This window comes from Arachis hypogaea, chromosome 19, assembly GCF_003086295.3.
Source record: "Arachis hypogaea cultivar Tifrunner chromosome 19, arahy.Tifrunner.gnm2.J5K5, whole genome shotgun sequence".
In the NCBI taxonomy this organism is placed as follows: Eukaryota; Viridiplantae; Streptophyta; class Magnoliopsida; order Fabales; family Fabaceae; genus Arachis; species Arachis hypogaea.
Genome location: NC_092054.1, coordinates 8893445 through 8911989, shown reverse-complemented (window position 1 = coordinate 8911989; position 18545 = coordinate 8893445). Strand labels below are relative to the sequence as shown.

Sequence of the window (18545 nt, the reverse complement as noted above, 5' to 3'; positions counted from 1 at the left end):
ATAATTCCGTTTAGAATGAAAAAAGTTTTGCCTTCTATTACTTTTGCTTACAGAAATATAAAACTTAAAACTTAACAATTCATGGAATATAAAATACTAAGGAAATAAGGTGATTTATAAATTATCTTTAATTTATATATAATATAATTAAATTTAATGAATTCAATTAGAGTAAACAATAAATTATTTATTTATTTTATTTCAGACTTTATAAATGAATAAACCAATTAACTAATATAAAGAATTACAATTAATGTAGTAAAATTAATCAAGTATTATATACTATAATAAATTACATTCATATTTAAATATCTAATCAAATCAATTAGCTGATATAATTAAGTCATACCAAAACACTTAAAAATACACCGTTCTTAATTTAATATTATCTATACTATATAAAACATATTTAAATCCATTTTTCCGTGCGTATATAATTTAAAGTAATTTACAATTTATTTGATTGAATATTATAATGTAAAATAATTTATAAATTAACGTTAATTCATATATAATATATAATTAAATTTAATAAATTTAATTAGAATAAACAATAAATTATTTATTTTATTTTAGACTTCATAAATGAAAAAACCAATTCACTAATATAATGAATTACAATTAATGTAGTATAATTAATTAAGTAATATAAATTATAATAAATTATATTAATATTTAAATATCTAATCAAATCAATTAGTTGATATAATTAAATCGGAAAACACTCTTCAGAGCATGCCATGTCAGCTCTATCATTAAGTAGAGAAATCCGATTTTTATATAATAGAATAGATAGAATAGATTTATCTTTCTTTTTAAATTCATTGTTGACATTATTTACAATCATTATTATTTTTCTATATTTTCTCTTAATTTACCTCTCTATGTATTGTCCCGGTCTCATTCTAGTGGAGATGAAATCCAATGTTGGTTACTTGGCAGATGGTAAAGAGGTTGGGAATACAAGTACATGGCATTATAATGCCATCAGGGATTTGAATTCGGATCCTATTTTTGCATGGTATGATCCACTCCATTGGGACAGCATTTGCAGACGTCGCGGGGAAAAAGTGTGGTTTTTGAATTCAGTGCCACAATTGATAACAACAATGAACATCATGATGGTCTAATTAATGTGAAAGAGTGTGGGGGTGCACCCAGTATTTTCAGGCCTTGTGAGTGTTCTACAGGGAGTGGAATTGAACTTGGAGTTGAAATTGGACTTTGGGGTGAAGATGAATTTGGCAATTGACATTATGAATCACAAAGATGTGGATGAGTACAAACTATTGGTTGCATTGGAGAATGGATTCGAGTTGGATGATCAACTGAAAATGGATTTTGAATCGCGAAGTAGAGCAGTGTTAATGCTAATAAGGAAGGAAAGCAGCGCCACGGAAACTAAGTTACCCGCTCAAGAATGTGATTCAAGTGAAAAATGTTCATGTTCATGTGACTGCCTACTAGGTATGAAGAATAAAAACACTCACAATTTCAATAAACACATTGTTTTACACAGAACTCTACTGTGAGGCACTGGTTAATCTTTCTTAATTTTCTTTTTCTATATTTTATGTAATAAGGCATTTGTATTTTTATTTGAGCAGATGTCCTTGGGTACTTATGGAGATTAATCAGGATTTAGAATGGTGACATTGCATTAATCATGATCATGATCTCAGGAATATCTTCTGTAATGGCTTTAATTTTGCAAGAGAAGTTGAAAAAACAAAGAGAAGACAAGGCAACTCCGGTACCTAGTAGCTTGAAGATGAGAAGGTATTGTTGTTTCTCTTCAGGTTTTGTTTGTGCCTCTGATTTTTTGTTTTTGCTTGCTTTTTCTTAGTCCTATTTTTACTTGGCAATTATTCTCTCTCAAATAGTCAAATCTCAATTTATAGTTGATTTGGATTACAAGTTTTAGTTACGGTTGCAATTGTTGTCAACCAAGTAAGCTCAATGTTAATATGCAGTGCAACTGCAAGCAATACTATTGACAGATCCAAACAGAAATGCAGATGACTCAGCTTCGAGATGTCGGCTTGGTTATCTGTGTTTTCTGGTTTGATACATATCTTTTATTAAATAAATAGTAACTCATTTTCTTGGCATCTTCTTTTCTTTTCTTTTCTTTTCTGGATAGGTAATTCTTTTCGCTTTTTACTTTTTGGTTAATAGGTACCTTACAAATCAAGGAGCAGAGATTCACCTTCAAAGGAAGAAGCAGGGGCATTTTGATTAGTGAGACTACTGGTTTTCTCAAGTTTCCATAAGATCAAAGAAATCAAGCTCAACTCTATGTATTTGGTTGTTTGAGGATTGTTTGTTTTTAAGGTAAGATCACAGATTTGTCTCTTGTGAATGAAAAGAAATGAAAATGGTACTGAGAGAGTTTTATTTGTATCAATTAATAGGATCTTCAGATACTGATGATTAAGAGCTTGTTTGGAAACTATTTAACATGAGAAAAGAAATCTATTTTCTTTTAAAAAAGAATTAATTTTTATTTGAATTTTAATTCCATGATTTGGAATAACTATAATATATTAATAGAATAGAATTCAAATTTAAAGAGAGTGGAAATTGATTTGAAAATCAGATCCGTTTTAACTTTTAATCTCATTTACAAATAAAAGAAAGATGAAAATTAGAATTCTCAAAGAAATTGAAATCATTCACTTTTTTTTTTTGGTGTCTAGACAAGGAAAGAAACAAAGCAAAAACTATCTTAAATCCGAGCGGATGATTCGTTGGAGATCAACACCAGGCTCAGACCAAATAACATGATTAGAGTTACACTTGGCACCATATTTAGCCATCCAATCCGCAGCTCTATTTGCTTCTCGGGACACCCATTCAACGTGAACAAGCCAAGGACGAGATAAAAGCTCCTGAATCTTGAGAACCAAATCTGTTACTTCAGATGAATACCCACTTGTAAGCTCATGCATGATGGGCAGAATGTCAAGGCAATCCGTTTCACATATAATATCCCTCAAACCGCAATCCCAAGCTAAAACCAGCCCCCTCCAAGCAGCAAATAATTCACATCTGATTATAGACCAAGGGGGAATGCTTCCAGAGCAGCCCGAGATCCAATCTCCCTTAGAATCTCTAATAATACACCCAAATCCCGCTAAATTTGAATCCATATACAAGCTTGCATCACAATTAACTTTAAAACCATTGCCTACCGGTGGTTCCCAACACAGGCAATTTCGGAGAGACCTAAAGGCATTGCTTCGATTCCTGTAAAGCTGTAAGTTCTTGGCGGTAATTCTGGCCAAGGCAACAACCTTATGGTCTGTCCAAGGGTTGTCAGTGTTGAATATGTCATTGCACCTATGTCTCCATACCCACCAAAGCCCTGCACCAAAGGACGCCTCATTGTTAGCCAAGGCCTTCCGAAACCACTCTTCAAGAGCAGTACCAGCCGTCGAGTCCAGGATACTAGGATCCAACATATACCAGATTGCCTTTGATCGTTCACAGTCTCTAAGGCAATGCTCCATAGTCTCCTGTACCTTGTTACATCGCTTACACATATCTGAAGAAGCTAAATGCCGCTTGAATCGAAAGGTCTCAGTTGGTAGAGCATCATGTAAGCTAAGCCACATAGTAAATTTGAACTTCTCTGGAATGTTTGTGTTCCACAACCAGTTCCAATTACTGTTGGCATTCCAATTTAATGTTTTCTTTAATAACCATTTGTAACCCTCCCTTGCACTATACTTTTTTGTTGCTGCAGGCCACCACTCCCACTGTGGCTCCAACTCAGTCAAACTAGGATATCTCAGACCACAAATAAACTGCTTAATCTCATGCGGAATAGGCGTGGTAAGACTATCAACCTCCCAAGACACCCCTTTCCACAAGTCAGCCACCATGAAATCTGATTCAGAAATATGTACATAAGGGACAAGGTTGCAAAGCTTACCAAAAGGAGTCCACTCATCATACCAAACTGATTTGTGGACATCCCCAATATTCCAATGAAGCCCTTCCTTGAGATGCTCATAGGCACTAACAATGTTCTTCCAGGTAGCCGATGAAGAATTTCTACTGTTTCCGTTCATACCAGATTGATTTCTGAGATATTTATGCTTCAGAACCTGCACCCATAACTTCTCACTATTATTTAGACAATCCCATACCAACTTTCCCATAAGCGCCATGTTAGCACAGGAAGTATCCCTAATACCCAATCCTCCTGCCTTTTTAGGAGTTATGGCGACCTCCCACCTGACCAGAGGCAGCCCTTTTCCAGTCTCTTGGCCTTTCCACAAGAATTGTCTCATCAAGGAATCAATTTTATTACATGCATACTTCGGGAGAAGAGAAATTTGCATTTCATAAACTGGGATAGAGGCCATAACCGATTTAACAAGACAAAGCCTCCCTGCCTTATTCAGTAGGCGTCCTTTCCAACTGGAGAGCTTCCTCGAAATTTTTTCAATAATCTCCTGAGCCGTCTTCCTGGAAGCTCTGGCATGACCGATGTTAATTCTCAGGTATTTACCCAAATCATTGCAGAACCGGATGTTAGAGACCCCTGAGAGAACCTCTTTTCTCCTCTCTGACACCCTCTTGGAACACTGAGCCTTTGACTTATGAAGATTTACCTTTAAACCTGACGCTCTAGAAAACAAGTCCAAACAATGCATGACCTCTATTACTTGAGCTTTTGATGCCTTACAGAAAAGCAAAAGATCATCTGCAAACATCAAATGAGAGAGTCGTGGTCCATTCCTAGAAACCGCAACTGGGTTCCACAAACCTTGGGAAACTCTATGAGAGATAAAGCAGGCAAGCATTTCCATACAGAGTACAAAAAGATAAGGAGACATAGGATCTCCTTGCCTCAACCCTCTCTTCGGATTGAAATTTTGGAGCCTGTTCCCATTCCACAAAACTGCCAACGAAGAGGAAGTCACACAATTCAATATAAGATTAATGGTAGCCTTTGGAAACCCAAACCGGACCAAAGTAGCTTCCAGAAAACGCCAGTCTACCCTGTCATAAGCTTTTTCCAAATCAATCTTGAATGCCATGGTCCCTTTTCGAGACTTGGTGTTCCTCATGAAGTGCATAATCTCTTGAGCAATGATAATATTCTCTGTGGTTCCTCTTCCTGGAATGAACCCTCCTTGCAAAGGACCAATGATCTCCGACAAGAAAGGTCTGAACCTGTTAACTAGAACCTTTGTGACAATTTTATAAATTACATTACATAAGCTAATAGGCCGAAACTCCCGTAAGGAAGAGGGAACTTCCACTTTAGGAATTAGAACAATGAGAGTATCGAAAATAGCCGCATTCAGTGGCTCACCCTCAAAGGCTCGCTTGACCAGTCCACACACATCGTTGCTAAGAGAGTCCCAGAACTCTTTGTAGAAAATTGCTTGAAATCCATCTGGCCCTGGGGCTTTAAATGAACTCATGGTCATCACAGCTCTTTTAACCTCTTCAGACGTCACCGGTTCCACTAACTTTTGACAAGCCTCAGTACTAAGAGACGGGCAAGGAAAAAGCCCCATGGCGTCCAGGTCAATATCCTCCCTTGTAGAAAAGAGCTTTTGAAAGAAAGAATTTGCCGCCATTTCTAGAGTCGTAGTCTCTGTGGCCCAAGACCCATCCTCCAAAAATAACCCATGAATTTTGTTCCTCTTTCTCCTGATAACTGTCTGCAGATGAAAAAATTTTGTATTTCTGTCTCCACATCTCACCCATTGTTCTCTAGATTTTTGATACCACAACAACTCTTCTTGAAGAAGGACATCATTCAGTTCCTGATGCAAAACTTGCTCTTTGATCCTAAGCTGTTGATCCTCCCGACTTTCCAGAGTAATCTGAACGTCATTCAAAAGCCTCTCCAACTCCCTTTTCTTAACAAAAATATTGCCAAAAACCTTTTTATTGAAGCTAGTTGCATCTTTTTGAACCTCCAACAAACATTTGACTACATCCGGAGCTCCTCTATTCCAAGCTGTATCAACAACATTCCTAAAAAGAGGATGAGTCATCCACGCAGCCTGGAATCTGAACGGACGATGGCCCTTGGTAGCCCTCTTTTCCATCTTACACCTAGTGAATAATGGGCAATGATCAAAGTGAAGGCGCGCCAGCACCTCAGTATAAGCCTCCGGAAACATTAGTCGCCAGTCCTGGTTGATGACTGCTCTATCAAGCTTCTTGGCCACCTGCACCCCACCTTTCACCTTCCTATACCAAGTGAATCTTCTCCCAATAGCTCCCATATCAAACAGCCCACAATCCTCCAATGTTTCCGCAAATTGTTCTGCTCTGGCAAGTCTAAATTGCCCCCCTCTAACTTCACTCTGCAATAGAACATCATTAAAGTCCCCTAACACAATCCAAGGTCCGTGGATCATATTAGCAATCCTTGTCAAGTCACCCCACAATTCTTTACGCCGATGTATATGCGGATTAGCATACACCGCACTGCAGTAACTAGATGTATTGCCCATAGTGATTTCAAAACTGATACATTGATCAACTACATCCAATACTCTCACAGAAATATTTGAATTAGAACATAGAACCCAGATACCCCCACTATGACCATTAGCCTCAACAATACCAACACCCTGGTAACCTAGATTATTCCAAAAAGATTTCATCCTCTCGAAAGCAATATGGGTTTCAAACAGAATGAAAAAAGTAGGATGAAATTTATTCGCTAACTCCTTACTATGAACCCGGGCCAATTTATTAGAGGCGCCTCTAATATTCCAAAATAGAAAGCTTAAATCTAAATAATCCATAAAACAATTTGTATTGTAAAAGGACCAACCTCAGCTGAAGTCCCTAACGAGATGATGAAGATCCACCATCATATCCCCCTGAGCCTTGCTTGTCCTTGTCCGGTTGTTGCCCGGTTTGTATGTGTCCCTCCACTGACAACCCTTCCAATTTGCCAATTTGCTGCTTGCTGGTGTCGCCAAGGCAGTCCGGAGTCGACGGCGAATTCTGCAAAGAAGAAGGGCGCAACCTCTTGTGTCCATTTTTGATAATGGCAGTGAAAGTCGGCACCGCAACGGAGACAGCTTTGCCCTTCACCCCTTGCTGTTTGGAAGATGACATGCGTGCCTTAGATCCGCTAACCGACCCGGTCTTCACCCCTGATTCGGCTCCTCTCATACGTAGCCCAAAGTCACGGTTCTGGTCCAATTTCTGATTTGAGCGCACCGGCATTTTATCTTTAGATGTTTGTTGGGCTTTGTTTGATTGACTCAATTTTCCTCTCCTTTTACCGCTGACTTTGGTCCAGCCAGCCTCATTTTCCAAATGTTGGGATCCCACTTCCTTCCCATGCAACGTATCATCTAATTCCTCCCCAATTTTTGCAACTATCACTGACTCTTTGGGATTGCATCCAAATTCAAAAATTTTCTCTTTTGAGGCTTCCTGTGGCTGCACCACCTGGGCCGCTGTCTCGGTCACTGATGTTTCCTTTCGATCCACCCTTTCCGAATCTATTGGGGTCATTCTGCATTCAGTTGTTGGATGCCCGAAACAATTGCACTTGTCACAAATAAGGTGTAAGCATTCATACTCCACCTTATATTCAAACTCATCGACAATCACACTCCGGACCACCGGCAAACCAAGATTAATTTGCACGCAAGCCCGAGCAAATTTTCCCCTTTCCGCCAACTTAGTAGCCAGATCCACCTTGACTGGTCTTCCCACAGCAGAAGCGATTCTCATCATGGCTTTATCCTGATAGTACCATATGCTCAAACCAGAGATTCGAATCCAAACCATAGTCTCCCCGAAAGTGTCCTCACAAGGTTTAAAATCCGGTGTCCATGGCTTGACCGCAATATAGTGACCGAAGATCATCCATGGCCCCCCTAGTAAAACCTTCTCTCGATCGTCCATGCGATCAAATTTAACTAGGAAGTACCCAAAACCCACATCCAAGATTTCATATCCACCGGTGATCCTCCATACCCCTTTCAATTTGTGAAACATGGCCGTGTAACTAAGGTTTTTTCCAAGAACCTTAATCACAATTGCTTCCTTGTATGGTTCAGAAAGGATGTTCCTAGCCTCTTTGGAGAAGCAAACTCTTGGAGGCATAGGATCTCCTTGTTTTCCAGTGACCACTGCCATGGAATCCCCATCTAGAGCTTTAGCCCAATTTATCCCTGTGGCTACCGTAGAACCAATAACCTTGTCACGGAACGAAATCTTGGAAGTCACCCTGGAACTAAGGTCGCTCTTACTTGATCCCTCCTTCACACCTGATGCAAACCCTCCCACACTCTCCCCCTTATCTCTTTCGATGGCATGGCCATCTTCTTCACCGTGTTTCACCCTCAAACACTCTCTCCCGCTCTCTCCTTCTCTCATTCTCTCTGAGTACGGAGTACGTACTCTTTCTCTGCTAGGGTTTGTAATTTTAAAATCCTATACTTCTAGTCTCATCCACTATAAATCATTCACTTTTAATTGTTCTAAAACAAGAAAAAGAATTTAACTTTTGAGTAAATATTAATTCCTAGCATTTCAAACAAACTCTAAGTCTTGTGAACCACCCAAATATGGGAAAGCTTTGAGCAGTCTTTTAGAATAAAGAATATGTTTTCTTAACATGTCCTCTAACCTAATAAGTTAAACAGAACAATTTTTTTTTTTTTTCAAGAAAAAGGTCTTTATTTTGTCTTACTGTATTAGTGTATTCAGATACTCTGTGAATAAAAAATTAAATAAATTCTGTCCTAACATAAATATAACTTACCTATTTCTATGTAAGTATAATTCTTCAAATATGTTTCTATTAATGTCTCTTTAGTTCCACACCTCTGTAATGAAATGATCGTAATTGTTGTTCAAATTCGTAAATTGGTGTAAATGTCACGTCATTTTCGTGTATATTAAGCATAACAAATTATCCTAAATTACCATTCGCATCAATAATTTCTTTACCGCACTCCACAAAATAATAATAATAGTGAATCAGTGGTGCAATAAAAAAAAATAATTGATATGATAAAAGGAAAACCTTTGTCAACACTCACAGAATGGAACCATATCATTGCTCTCGTTGGCTAGACAAATTAGGGGGACAGGAAACGAAACTCTCATCAACATAAAAATTATAAATTTAAAATAAAAACTACCCAAATACAAGTAACTCGTTTCTAGTGTATTCGATCATTTTAAAAGGGTTCTTGTCAAATGATCTCTGGCTGTAGCCCATGCTTGAGTTAGTGTCTACAAAATAGATCAAATAATATGCGGTCTGTTATTCTAGAGAAAAAAAATGCACAACCAAATTGGGGTTCACAAAAATGTCACTTATTGTATGTTTGAGGTTCAGAAAGTAATGTAGGTTTGGACTTAGGGATGAAAATTAAACAAACATTACTTTAATTTTAGCAACACTTAAGTCACCATAGCTACCATAGGGATAAAAATTAAACAAACATTACTCTAAATATATCTTTTCTCTTGGTACCTATAATTATTTATTATTGCAGAACCATACTATGATTTAAGTTCTTTTAAATTTTTTTATTTTCTATTTTTAAATTTCAGACCTTCTAACAGGATTTAGACCATATCAAGTTTAATAACAGGTCAAGATTAATACTTATAAAAACCTATAACAGGCCTGGCCTAACAAAAGTAAGGCCTTATCTTGCCCTGTTTCTAACCCTATAATTTGACTACTCTAGCAAACTTTGGTTTATATTGTCAAAAATGTTTTTTGTGCCTTAAATATGTGAGATTAGCTTTTATGCACTATTATCAGTTGCAAAAGAATTTATGCTCTATGCCGTTACATAGACAAAGTAGTTTTCTTTTTATATGATAGCATGATTAGATGTTAGCATACAAGAGAATAGAAATTAAACTCAATGTGCAGTCAAAAGGAGTACAACTTGGTGACAGTAACTGAAGTGAGATGAAAGAGAAATGCATTACCTGCTCAGACAAGGGAGCATCGGCATCCAAGCTACTGGATGTCACTTTTTCAGCAATAAGAGCTCCATTTGTTTCAAGTATGATCCTTCAAGGGCAAAAAACAAATAACTATTAGAAACGTCGATTACCAAGGAGTAAGGACCTCGTTGGTTCACCAGAATATTGCTGATTTCATTTCTTATTCACTTTAAATTACAAGAATTGACACTTTATTTTAACATTTCTTGGTTTTAGGATTTTGTAAAAGAAATAATAAGAACATTAAAAAACTTGTTTTTTACTATTTCCTTTATAAGATCCTAACCCAGAAAATCAGATGCACCATTTATGTGATTAAAAATGAAATCAATACAAACATGTTTTCTAAAGCCAGGTTGTAAACTTTATTGGGAAAGAATTTGTGGCAAAGAAATATATACACACCCTCCATCAACAATTTCATCAAGACATAAAAGAATTAGATCCAAGTTCTCAAGTGCCTCTCTCTTGTCAACATTGCTCCTGTGAAAAGACATTCAAAGGGATAAAAGAAAAACAGAGGATGATGAGTATATGGCAAAATAAATTCACATCATTGGTTTCAATTTAAATAGGAAAATACAACAAAGAATACCTTAACAAAAGGGTGACCGCGTCAAAGAAACCCTGAAGAACCGACGCTAAAATGAGCTCATTTTCATCATCACCACCAGTGACAAAGAAATGCAGGTCTTGTACAAACTTGTAGATAATGATATTGTTCTCTAGTAGCGTTACCTCAGCTGCGGATGATTGTAAACAACATCATCAGCTTCTAAAGCAAAATATTTCCATGAGAAAGTTAGTGGATAACATCAAGGACACTAATAATTAGAGTTGAATGTGCTTGTTGACAGCATTTGGATTGTTGGAAGACTTATATTCAAACATAACTAAGGTCATTACTCATTAGTGATATTCATATCATTAGTCAGTATAATAGAGAATTGATATCACTGTTAGTGTCTCAATAACTACCCTTTTCGATAAATATCTATTATGAGTTCTCACATTCGTGCAGTTAAACAATGGGGCTTCGAACTATTAATTTCTTTTCCTTTTAATTTTTTTTAGCTAATATACTAGCAATTATCAAGGATGTCGAAGATTATGGCCAACTAACAACTGAGTGCAAAAAACTAATTCTGAAGTGAAAGTAAATGGAATCTATAAGCAGAACTGCTACTGAAAAACAGTTTTAGGGACAAACATGCATAATTGAATAACCTCTTCAAAAAACTACATATCTGTTGCATCAAGAATAATTTTAGACAATAGATAGATGATAGATCGATATAGCCCGTGGCATTAAAACCCAATAGAAATTAATTGACTTCTTATTATGATGAGTATATCTCCAAGCTCTTTTGCTCACCTTCTGTACGCGCATTTGTCTTAACAGTCTTGCTAAATACAAACTTCTCAAAAGCTAACTTTGCATTGTTGGTTGGCCAGTCATCAGAGTAATACTTGACTGCCACACGCTTCCCTTCAGAGTCTAGAAGAAGAATGTTCTTCACTGAAGGACACATACCCTATAGATGAAAAACAAAGCAATAAATCATAAAGGAAAGCAAAGAGAGGCAAAATTGACAAACAATAGGAAAAGGATCTGTGAAAATTAGCTTATTCAGTTTCACAGCATTCATAGGAAAATCAAACTTCTGTACTCAACACTTTCCTCTAAATAGTCCACTATATTTCAATATCTATGGCATTTGAACTTGTAAAAGCCACACAAAACCCCAAAAGTCACAAACAAGGATTTCAATGTAGGAACCATAGCACATATATAGAGTATTCACTTCAATTATCGGTTTAATCACTAGACCAACGTAATCAAAGTTGAGAGTTCATCTAAACTCATGGAACTTAGGCAAACTTGAATCATAAGCTCAACTCAAACTCTATTTGGAGATCCAAACTTGGAATCTCCTAAAGTTCAACTCAAGAGTGTGAAAACCTTGCATCACACTATAATGCTTTTAAAATAATAATGAAAGAATCTCTTCCATTAGAATGATTCATGGTTCCACAAACTGATGAATACCCAGCTACAAATTAGTACATTGGTGCCAGATAAGTTTATTAAGCGAAGCATCACAAATGAACACTCGTAATCATTGTTCTGAACAGATCTGATATTAGAACAAAGAGAAAGATACGATTTGAACAGCTAATTACAGGAACAGAACTTCAAACTCCAAATCACCCGATTATCCAACAAACAATAACAAATCAGGAACTTCACGAAACCGCAAATCTGAGAATCATTGACACAAGCTACACTATGATTCATGAGCACACAAGATCCACCGCAACATAAAAAGATCAAATCTTCATTCAGCTCATTTCTTCATAAACCTAATAATTATTTAGCTAGATTGTGATTTGTGCACATAGCAAGATATTGATACTATATCCGATGCACTGAAGTTGAAGTGACAAAAAATGTTGCAGAGAGAGAGAGAGAGAGAGAGAGGGGCTTACATGAGACGCCATATCTGAGAAGAGAGAGAAGAGACTCGAAGAGAAGAGAAAAGAAAAGAAGGAGATTCAGCAACTGCAGTGCACGTTGAAGATCTGCGATAAAATGGGGGAACTCAACAGGGATGACTCTCTTCTCTTCAGTTTTTCATCTTTCCATTGTCCCTGGGAGAAGGGTAATTCGGTAAATATCAATAATGCCACATTTTTATTTTTTCCTCCTTCGTTTATTATAATCCAAATTTAAAAGAATAATCTGCTAGATAGATTAATATTTTTTAGTATGATCATAAAAGAAATAAAAATCCAAAATTTATTAATTTGTTTGTTACTAACAAGTTATTTTTTAAGAAATTTTGTACTTTATACCTTTTATTTTTGTTTTCTCGAGCACATTAATCAACACTCACCCTAAGTAACTAAACTTTTTTTTTTGCCAATGAGTAAAATATAACCAACATTTATAAGGAAATGCAAAATATAATTTAAGTTTATTTTTTAAGTTATAATTCATAAAAGAATAATGGTAGAGGATCAGTATAATTAATTATTGTTACTAACTAATAGATTGCTACATGTACAAGACGACATTCGAACCCCGACATTTATTTTTAATCAACAGTTAGCCTATAATACGTAAAAGTGTCGATTAAAATCATAGTGTTAAACGGCTAGGTTAAAAATTTTGGACGGGTGACCAATATAAATTAAAATTATTAGTTTTTAAATTTTTTCCTTCATAAAATATGTTTTTAAATAAATTTGTGAATTTATCTAACTTAAACAAATTTGGTTCAATCCAAAAAAAGATCTACCACAAATAATAAACCTAGATTTAGACCACATTTACAATATGGGTTAAGTTCATTTGAGTTAAATCTCAACTCAATCCAACTTATTTTTCATCCCTACTAATAAGCATTTAGCTTTAGTAATCTTGAGTTTGAATAATCTATGAAATTAAATACATATTAGAAGAGAGAGTTACATTTTTTTCTATTATTAGTTAAATGAGTCTAAATATCAATAGTAAAAACAAAAATACAAGTTAATTTTGTTCACTTAAATTATTATACAAGTTTGTAATATACCAACTTTACAAAAATACTATCTCAACAACAAAAATCAATCACCAAATTAATTATTATATATTTATATAAATATATATAATTTAATTTATTTTTAATATATATTTTATATTAATTATTAATTTAGTGGTTGATATTTTATATACAACTAACATCATTCCCAACTTTAATATGCAGTTGAATTCTCATATAACCTTAATTGTGTGCTCTGATCCAAAGGCATTGAGTTAGTTACTTACAGGTGATTAACGTTATCACAAACCTTAGAATATGCGAAAGGATTATATATTATTGGAAGAGCTTTAAATATATCAAAAAAAAGTACTGGTGTTCTAATTGTTTTAACCGTTGATCTAAATTATAAAAAATATATAATATATATTAATTGAAATTAACGGTTAAAACAACTGAAACATTAGTATTTTCGGTACACTTAAAAATTTTTTTATATTATTTTCCTCATGTAAAATATAAGAATATAATATTTCCAAACTTCTATTTTTTGGTGAATGCTATGGTGTTTAAGTCGTGTTGCCTAATTTATTAAAAAAGGCAAAGAAATAATATTTAATAAATTTTAATTATTTTATACATTTTATTTTTTATTTATAAAAGTAAGTTAGACAATTTAAACACAACAATAAAAGACACCATAAAATCCACCTTATTTTTTTAAGAAAGTACATGTCCCTAATCTTGTTGTCTATTATTACAATTATATAAATTTATAATCACATGCATACGTCATAAAAAAAGTATTGTTTAGTCTGGTTCCTATTATTATTGTAGCTAAGCTGGTAAAACTGTAAAAGTAAAACTTTTAAGCGATTGGGGAAGAAGATTGGAAAGTGCATCATAGATTGGAACTTCAAGAATCTGCAGCTCCTATCCCAAGAAATCTTTTTTCCTAAAATGAAGATTGCGATGTTAAGACCAAGCAAACGATTTGAGTCAGACCTTGCTTATGTATCTTTCATAGTTTCCACCCATGCCATTACTTATCTACATCTTATGAACTATAAACATCTCCTTTTTTCATTTTTTTCCCCTTCCAATTTTGTCTTATGTAATTCTCCAGTTTCTATAAGTTTATTGTCCAATGAAGACTAAATTTGAGAATAAGTTTGTTATGGAAAGTATAATGAAATTTATTACGTGTTTTTAAAGAAAAAAAATTAATATTAAAATAATAAAAGAAAATAAATAAGTGTAAGAAGATACTCTACTAGTATAGTAGAGCATTAGTGCTTATCCTTTTCTTATTAGTTTGTTGGCACTTTATTAATTAAGTATGACAATAAATTCAAATTTAAAATTAAAAAAAAAAGTAAATTATATTTTTTGTCCTTAAAATTTGACAAAAATTTTAAAAATACTTCTAAGTTTTATTTTGTTTCAATTTTGTCCCAAAAATTTTCGATTTGCATCAAATATACGTTCGACGGCTAAATTTTCAAAAAATTTAAGACCGATCTAACAATAATGCATGAAAATTATGTTTGATTTGCTTGTGTTGAGAGTTGTTCTTATGAAATTGTTGTTGAATTGGTCTTAAATTTTTTGAAAAGTTAGCCGTCGGGAATATATTTGATGCAAATCGAAAACTCCTAGAACAAAATTAAAACAAAATAAAATTTAGAGATATTTTTAAAATTTTTGTCAAATTTTTGGAAAAAAATTACTTTATCCAAAAAAAACTATGTCTAAAAAAGAGCAAATACTATATATTTGTGTATAAATATATTATTTAATTTATTTTTTATATATATTTTATATTTTAATATATATTTTATCTTATTAGTTAATTTGGTGACTGTTTATTGATGTACATTTAATACGGTTGTAAATTTTTTTATTTAAAGAAAAAATGGATCCATCCCCTTCTGCTCAATTCACTTCTAAATTCCTACTTTCATGATAGGAAATTCATTGAGGGGATTAGAAATAATTTTAGAAGAAGGGTAAAATTAATTTTGTTGTAGTTTGAAAGAAATATATATTTTTTTTTTTATTTTTTCAGTATTATCTTTAAGGGAACCAACAAATATACACAAGTATGTGTATGTTTTTCAGGTGGTACATCATTGTTCTGAGATTAACATCATGAAATTTAGCTGCTTGGCAATGATTGTAATCACAAGGAAAATCTTTACTAATCAATTAAAGTTTGTACAAAATACAAACAAACTAAAAGAGTGATGCAGAACTCAGTATCAAATCAACTTACATAATGTAAAATAAATACATCTATAACTACTCTATTGAAGAATGTTTAATTTCAAGGGCTGTAGAAGGAAGGGCCACACTTGCATTTCCAACTCTCAGGCTCATAATTTGTATACTGAATCCCCAAATGGCTTCTCTTGTTGCTGCTTGTGTTTGGAACTTGGATTGCTTCACATGGAACACAACCATAGCATTTGTTCTCACATATTGGTGGACTTGATCCTATTTTGCTCACTCCTCCTCTTTCATTTCTTACTTGCTTCTTTCTCTCTTCTATTCCCAACATACCCTTTAAGAATAAAAAGGGAAAAAATAGCATTGATTATTAGTCACTAGGACACCAAAGAAACCAAAAAGAAAAGGGTAACAAGTAACAACACACTTACTTTTTCTGATTCTGTAGTATCTACTTTTAAAGACTCCAGTGGATTTTCATGTGCTGATAAAGATTATAGGTGAGAATAGTTAAGATGCCATTTAACCAAGATGTTGAGGAAAATAAAGATACTTAATTATAATAAAATGTTTGTGAAGTTTCAGCAAGTAGTAACAGAAGAATTAATGAAGACAAATTTCTCAAAATTGTTTTCTTTTCTGCATAACAAACCTGGATGTGAAATGCCATGATGATCATTTGGAAGAAAAGGGTTCCTTGCTATTACAGCAGCAACAAAGTTCACAACTTGCAAAGCTATTAACAAACCCAAGAATCTCCCCTTCATTCTTCTTCTTTTTCTACAAAAAAAGAGGTGGAATATGATGATGTTTGTTGTTGGTATTTGTTATTGGTAATAATAATGTTTGTGTGAGAGAGGGTGAAGAATGCAGATGTTGAAATGATTCAGACCAATAAGAGAGTAGGCATGAATGATTATAAGTTTATAACTTCAATATATACATACATATATATAAATATGAAGAGATTAAAATAATATACATAAAATAAAAAGTAAAAAAACCAAAGGAGGGTGCATTCTTGAAAGTCCCCAAAAGCAGAAGCCATGACCACAAAACATTCTATGGTCACACTTTAAAACCTTTGCATTGGCCGAGAGATCTTTGCTTCACAAGCAAGTGATGTGTTTCTTGTCACACAGTTAAAAATAAAAACAAAAAAACCTTCAGCAACTTTCACCTTCATGTATGACAACTCATCACTTCTAAGTTCTAAGACTAGTCATTTTTTGTTTCTGCTTCTAATATTGGATAACTTACCTTTCAATACAAGCCAAAACCTTTTCTCAAATCAATCAAAAATAGTACTAGTGTTAAGGTGGTCCATAAATTCAGAATAACAGCACCCTTTTTGGGTCTGAACTTCCCTGCAACACCCTTACACTATTAATTATCTCATATTGGAAATCACTCTTTTTTTTCCTCAAAATTTGGATTTTTTATTTTAATATGAAAGAGAGAAGTGAGTTTTACGTTAATGTTATAAAAAATAGGGTTTTACAGTGTTATGGAGGCGCTTTTCTGGGCAAACACAATACGCAGAACATGTATTGTACTGACAATACACAAACTGTGTATTTACAATACGCAGTCTGTGTATTGTCTTTATAAATTAAAATAAATTGATTTGGCAATTCGCACTCTGCGAATTTTATAGCCCCATAATTTTGCAAAACATCATAACTTCTAATATTAAAGGATTACACCAATTTTTATCCAATATCCAAAAAAATTAACCTCAAAATTTAGGGTCAACATGCATTATATTTTTATTTTTCTGTTTTTAAAATAGAAAAAATATTTTTTTCAAGCTAAATGATTCATTAGTTTTCAAAATAACTAGACTAGTAGGTAATACCTATTATGTGCATTTCATTTCCTAAATTCTTTTAAATAATTAATTACATTAAAAAATATATAATTGATTCTCTGTATATTTTTTTTACATTACATCAATATTAAATTCTTCTAAAACTAAGACAATGTTTTAAGGAAACGTTTTAGCACTACAAGTTCCTTTTCTTCTTCTGAGAACTAAATTATTAATGTTTAGAAGCTAAACTGATGGTTTTACCATGAAGAATATCTCACTTTTTTTAATTGTTATAGACAAAAAAAATAAAACTTTAGAGACCTAGAATACAGAGCCTTTCCTTTTTCTTGATGATTTCATTGCCACATAGGGAAGAAAGAAATCAATGGCAGAGTGCCAGTTATATCTTTATATGAAGTGGGAAAAATGCATGAGCCTCTGAGGCAGTTTCAGTTCTGCAGGTAAAAGCAAATAATTTAATGAGTTAGTTAATGAATTGAATAAGGTACTTAAATATTCTCAACATTGTAAAAAGGGTAGGTTGTTGGAGAAACATGCAAAGCTCCTCTTACAAATATCCAATTTCAGCTATTCCATATTTCCTCTTCACCAGTTGCCATTCAATTTGGGGTGTCCATATCACCTGCTGGATATTTTATTTTACCGCATTCAATGAATAAAGCATATTCCACTTACACCATTTATTGTGATCTAAATTTACATTCATCAAGGACGGTTAAAATTTTTAGATATAGATAATTTTAAGTGTGAAATATAATAATATTTGATCATTTTGATATTTTATATTATTATAATGGTACTGATATTTTTGTAAAAAAAAAATATTTTTTAATTATTCAAAAATAAAATATCACTGATGTTTTATAAAAAAATATTATTTTAATTATATAAAAATTGACGTTTTATAAATACCACAACAACATATAATATATAGTTTAAATCATTTTTAAATACTTTATCACTTATAATCCAATATATAA

At 33.5% G+C, this 18545-nt stretch overlaps 3 protein-coding genes across 3 annotated transcripts; all 3 read right to left on the bottom strand.

Moving 5' to 3' along the window:
• Positions 1-3190: 3190 nt before the first annotated feature.
• LOC112777832 (uncharacterized) lies at positions 3191-6641 on the bottom strand. Its single transcript, XM_072228227.1, has 4 exons — positions 4391-6641; positions 3938-4276; positions 3357-3634; positions 3191-3304 (listed from the first exon to the last, which is right to left on the bottom strand). The coding sequence occupies exons 1-4, from the start codon at positions 6639-6641 to the stop codon at positions 3191-3193; spliced, it is 2982 nt and encodes a 993-aa protein (XP_072084328.1).
• A 2351-nt stretch (positions 6642-8992) lies between these two features.
• On the bottom strand, positions 8993-12701 carry LOC112779250 (coatomer subunit zeta-2). The gene is made up of 6 exons (XM_025823498.3): positions 12466-12701; positions 11351-11510; positions 10571-10718; positions 10381-10458; positions 9958-10042; positions 8993-9243 (listed from the first exon to the last, which is right to left on the bottom strand). The coding sequence occupies exons 1-6, from the start codon at positions 12475-12477 to the stop codon at positions 9184-9186; spliced, it is 543 nt and encodes a 180-aa protein (XP_025679283.1). The 5' UTR covers positions 12478-12701; the 3' UTR covers positions 8993-9183.
• A 2980-nt stretch (positions 12702-15681) lies between these two features.
• LOC112776792 (EPIDERMAL PATTERNING FACTOR-like protein 3) lies at positions 15682-16633 on the bottom strand. The gene is made up of 3 exons (XM_025821039.3): positions 16384-16633; positions 16163-16215; positions 15682-16065 (listed from the first exon to the last, which is right to left on the bottom strand). Exons 1-3 carry the CDS (start codon positions 16496-16498, stop codon positions 15829-15831), a joined length of 405 nt encoding a protein of 134 aa, XP_025676824.1. The 5' UTR covers positions 16499-16633; the 3' UTR covers positions 15682-15828.
• Between the last annotated feature and the right edge of the window lie 1912 nt (positions 16634-18545).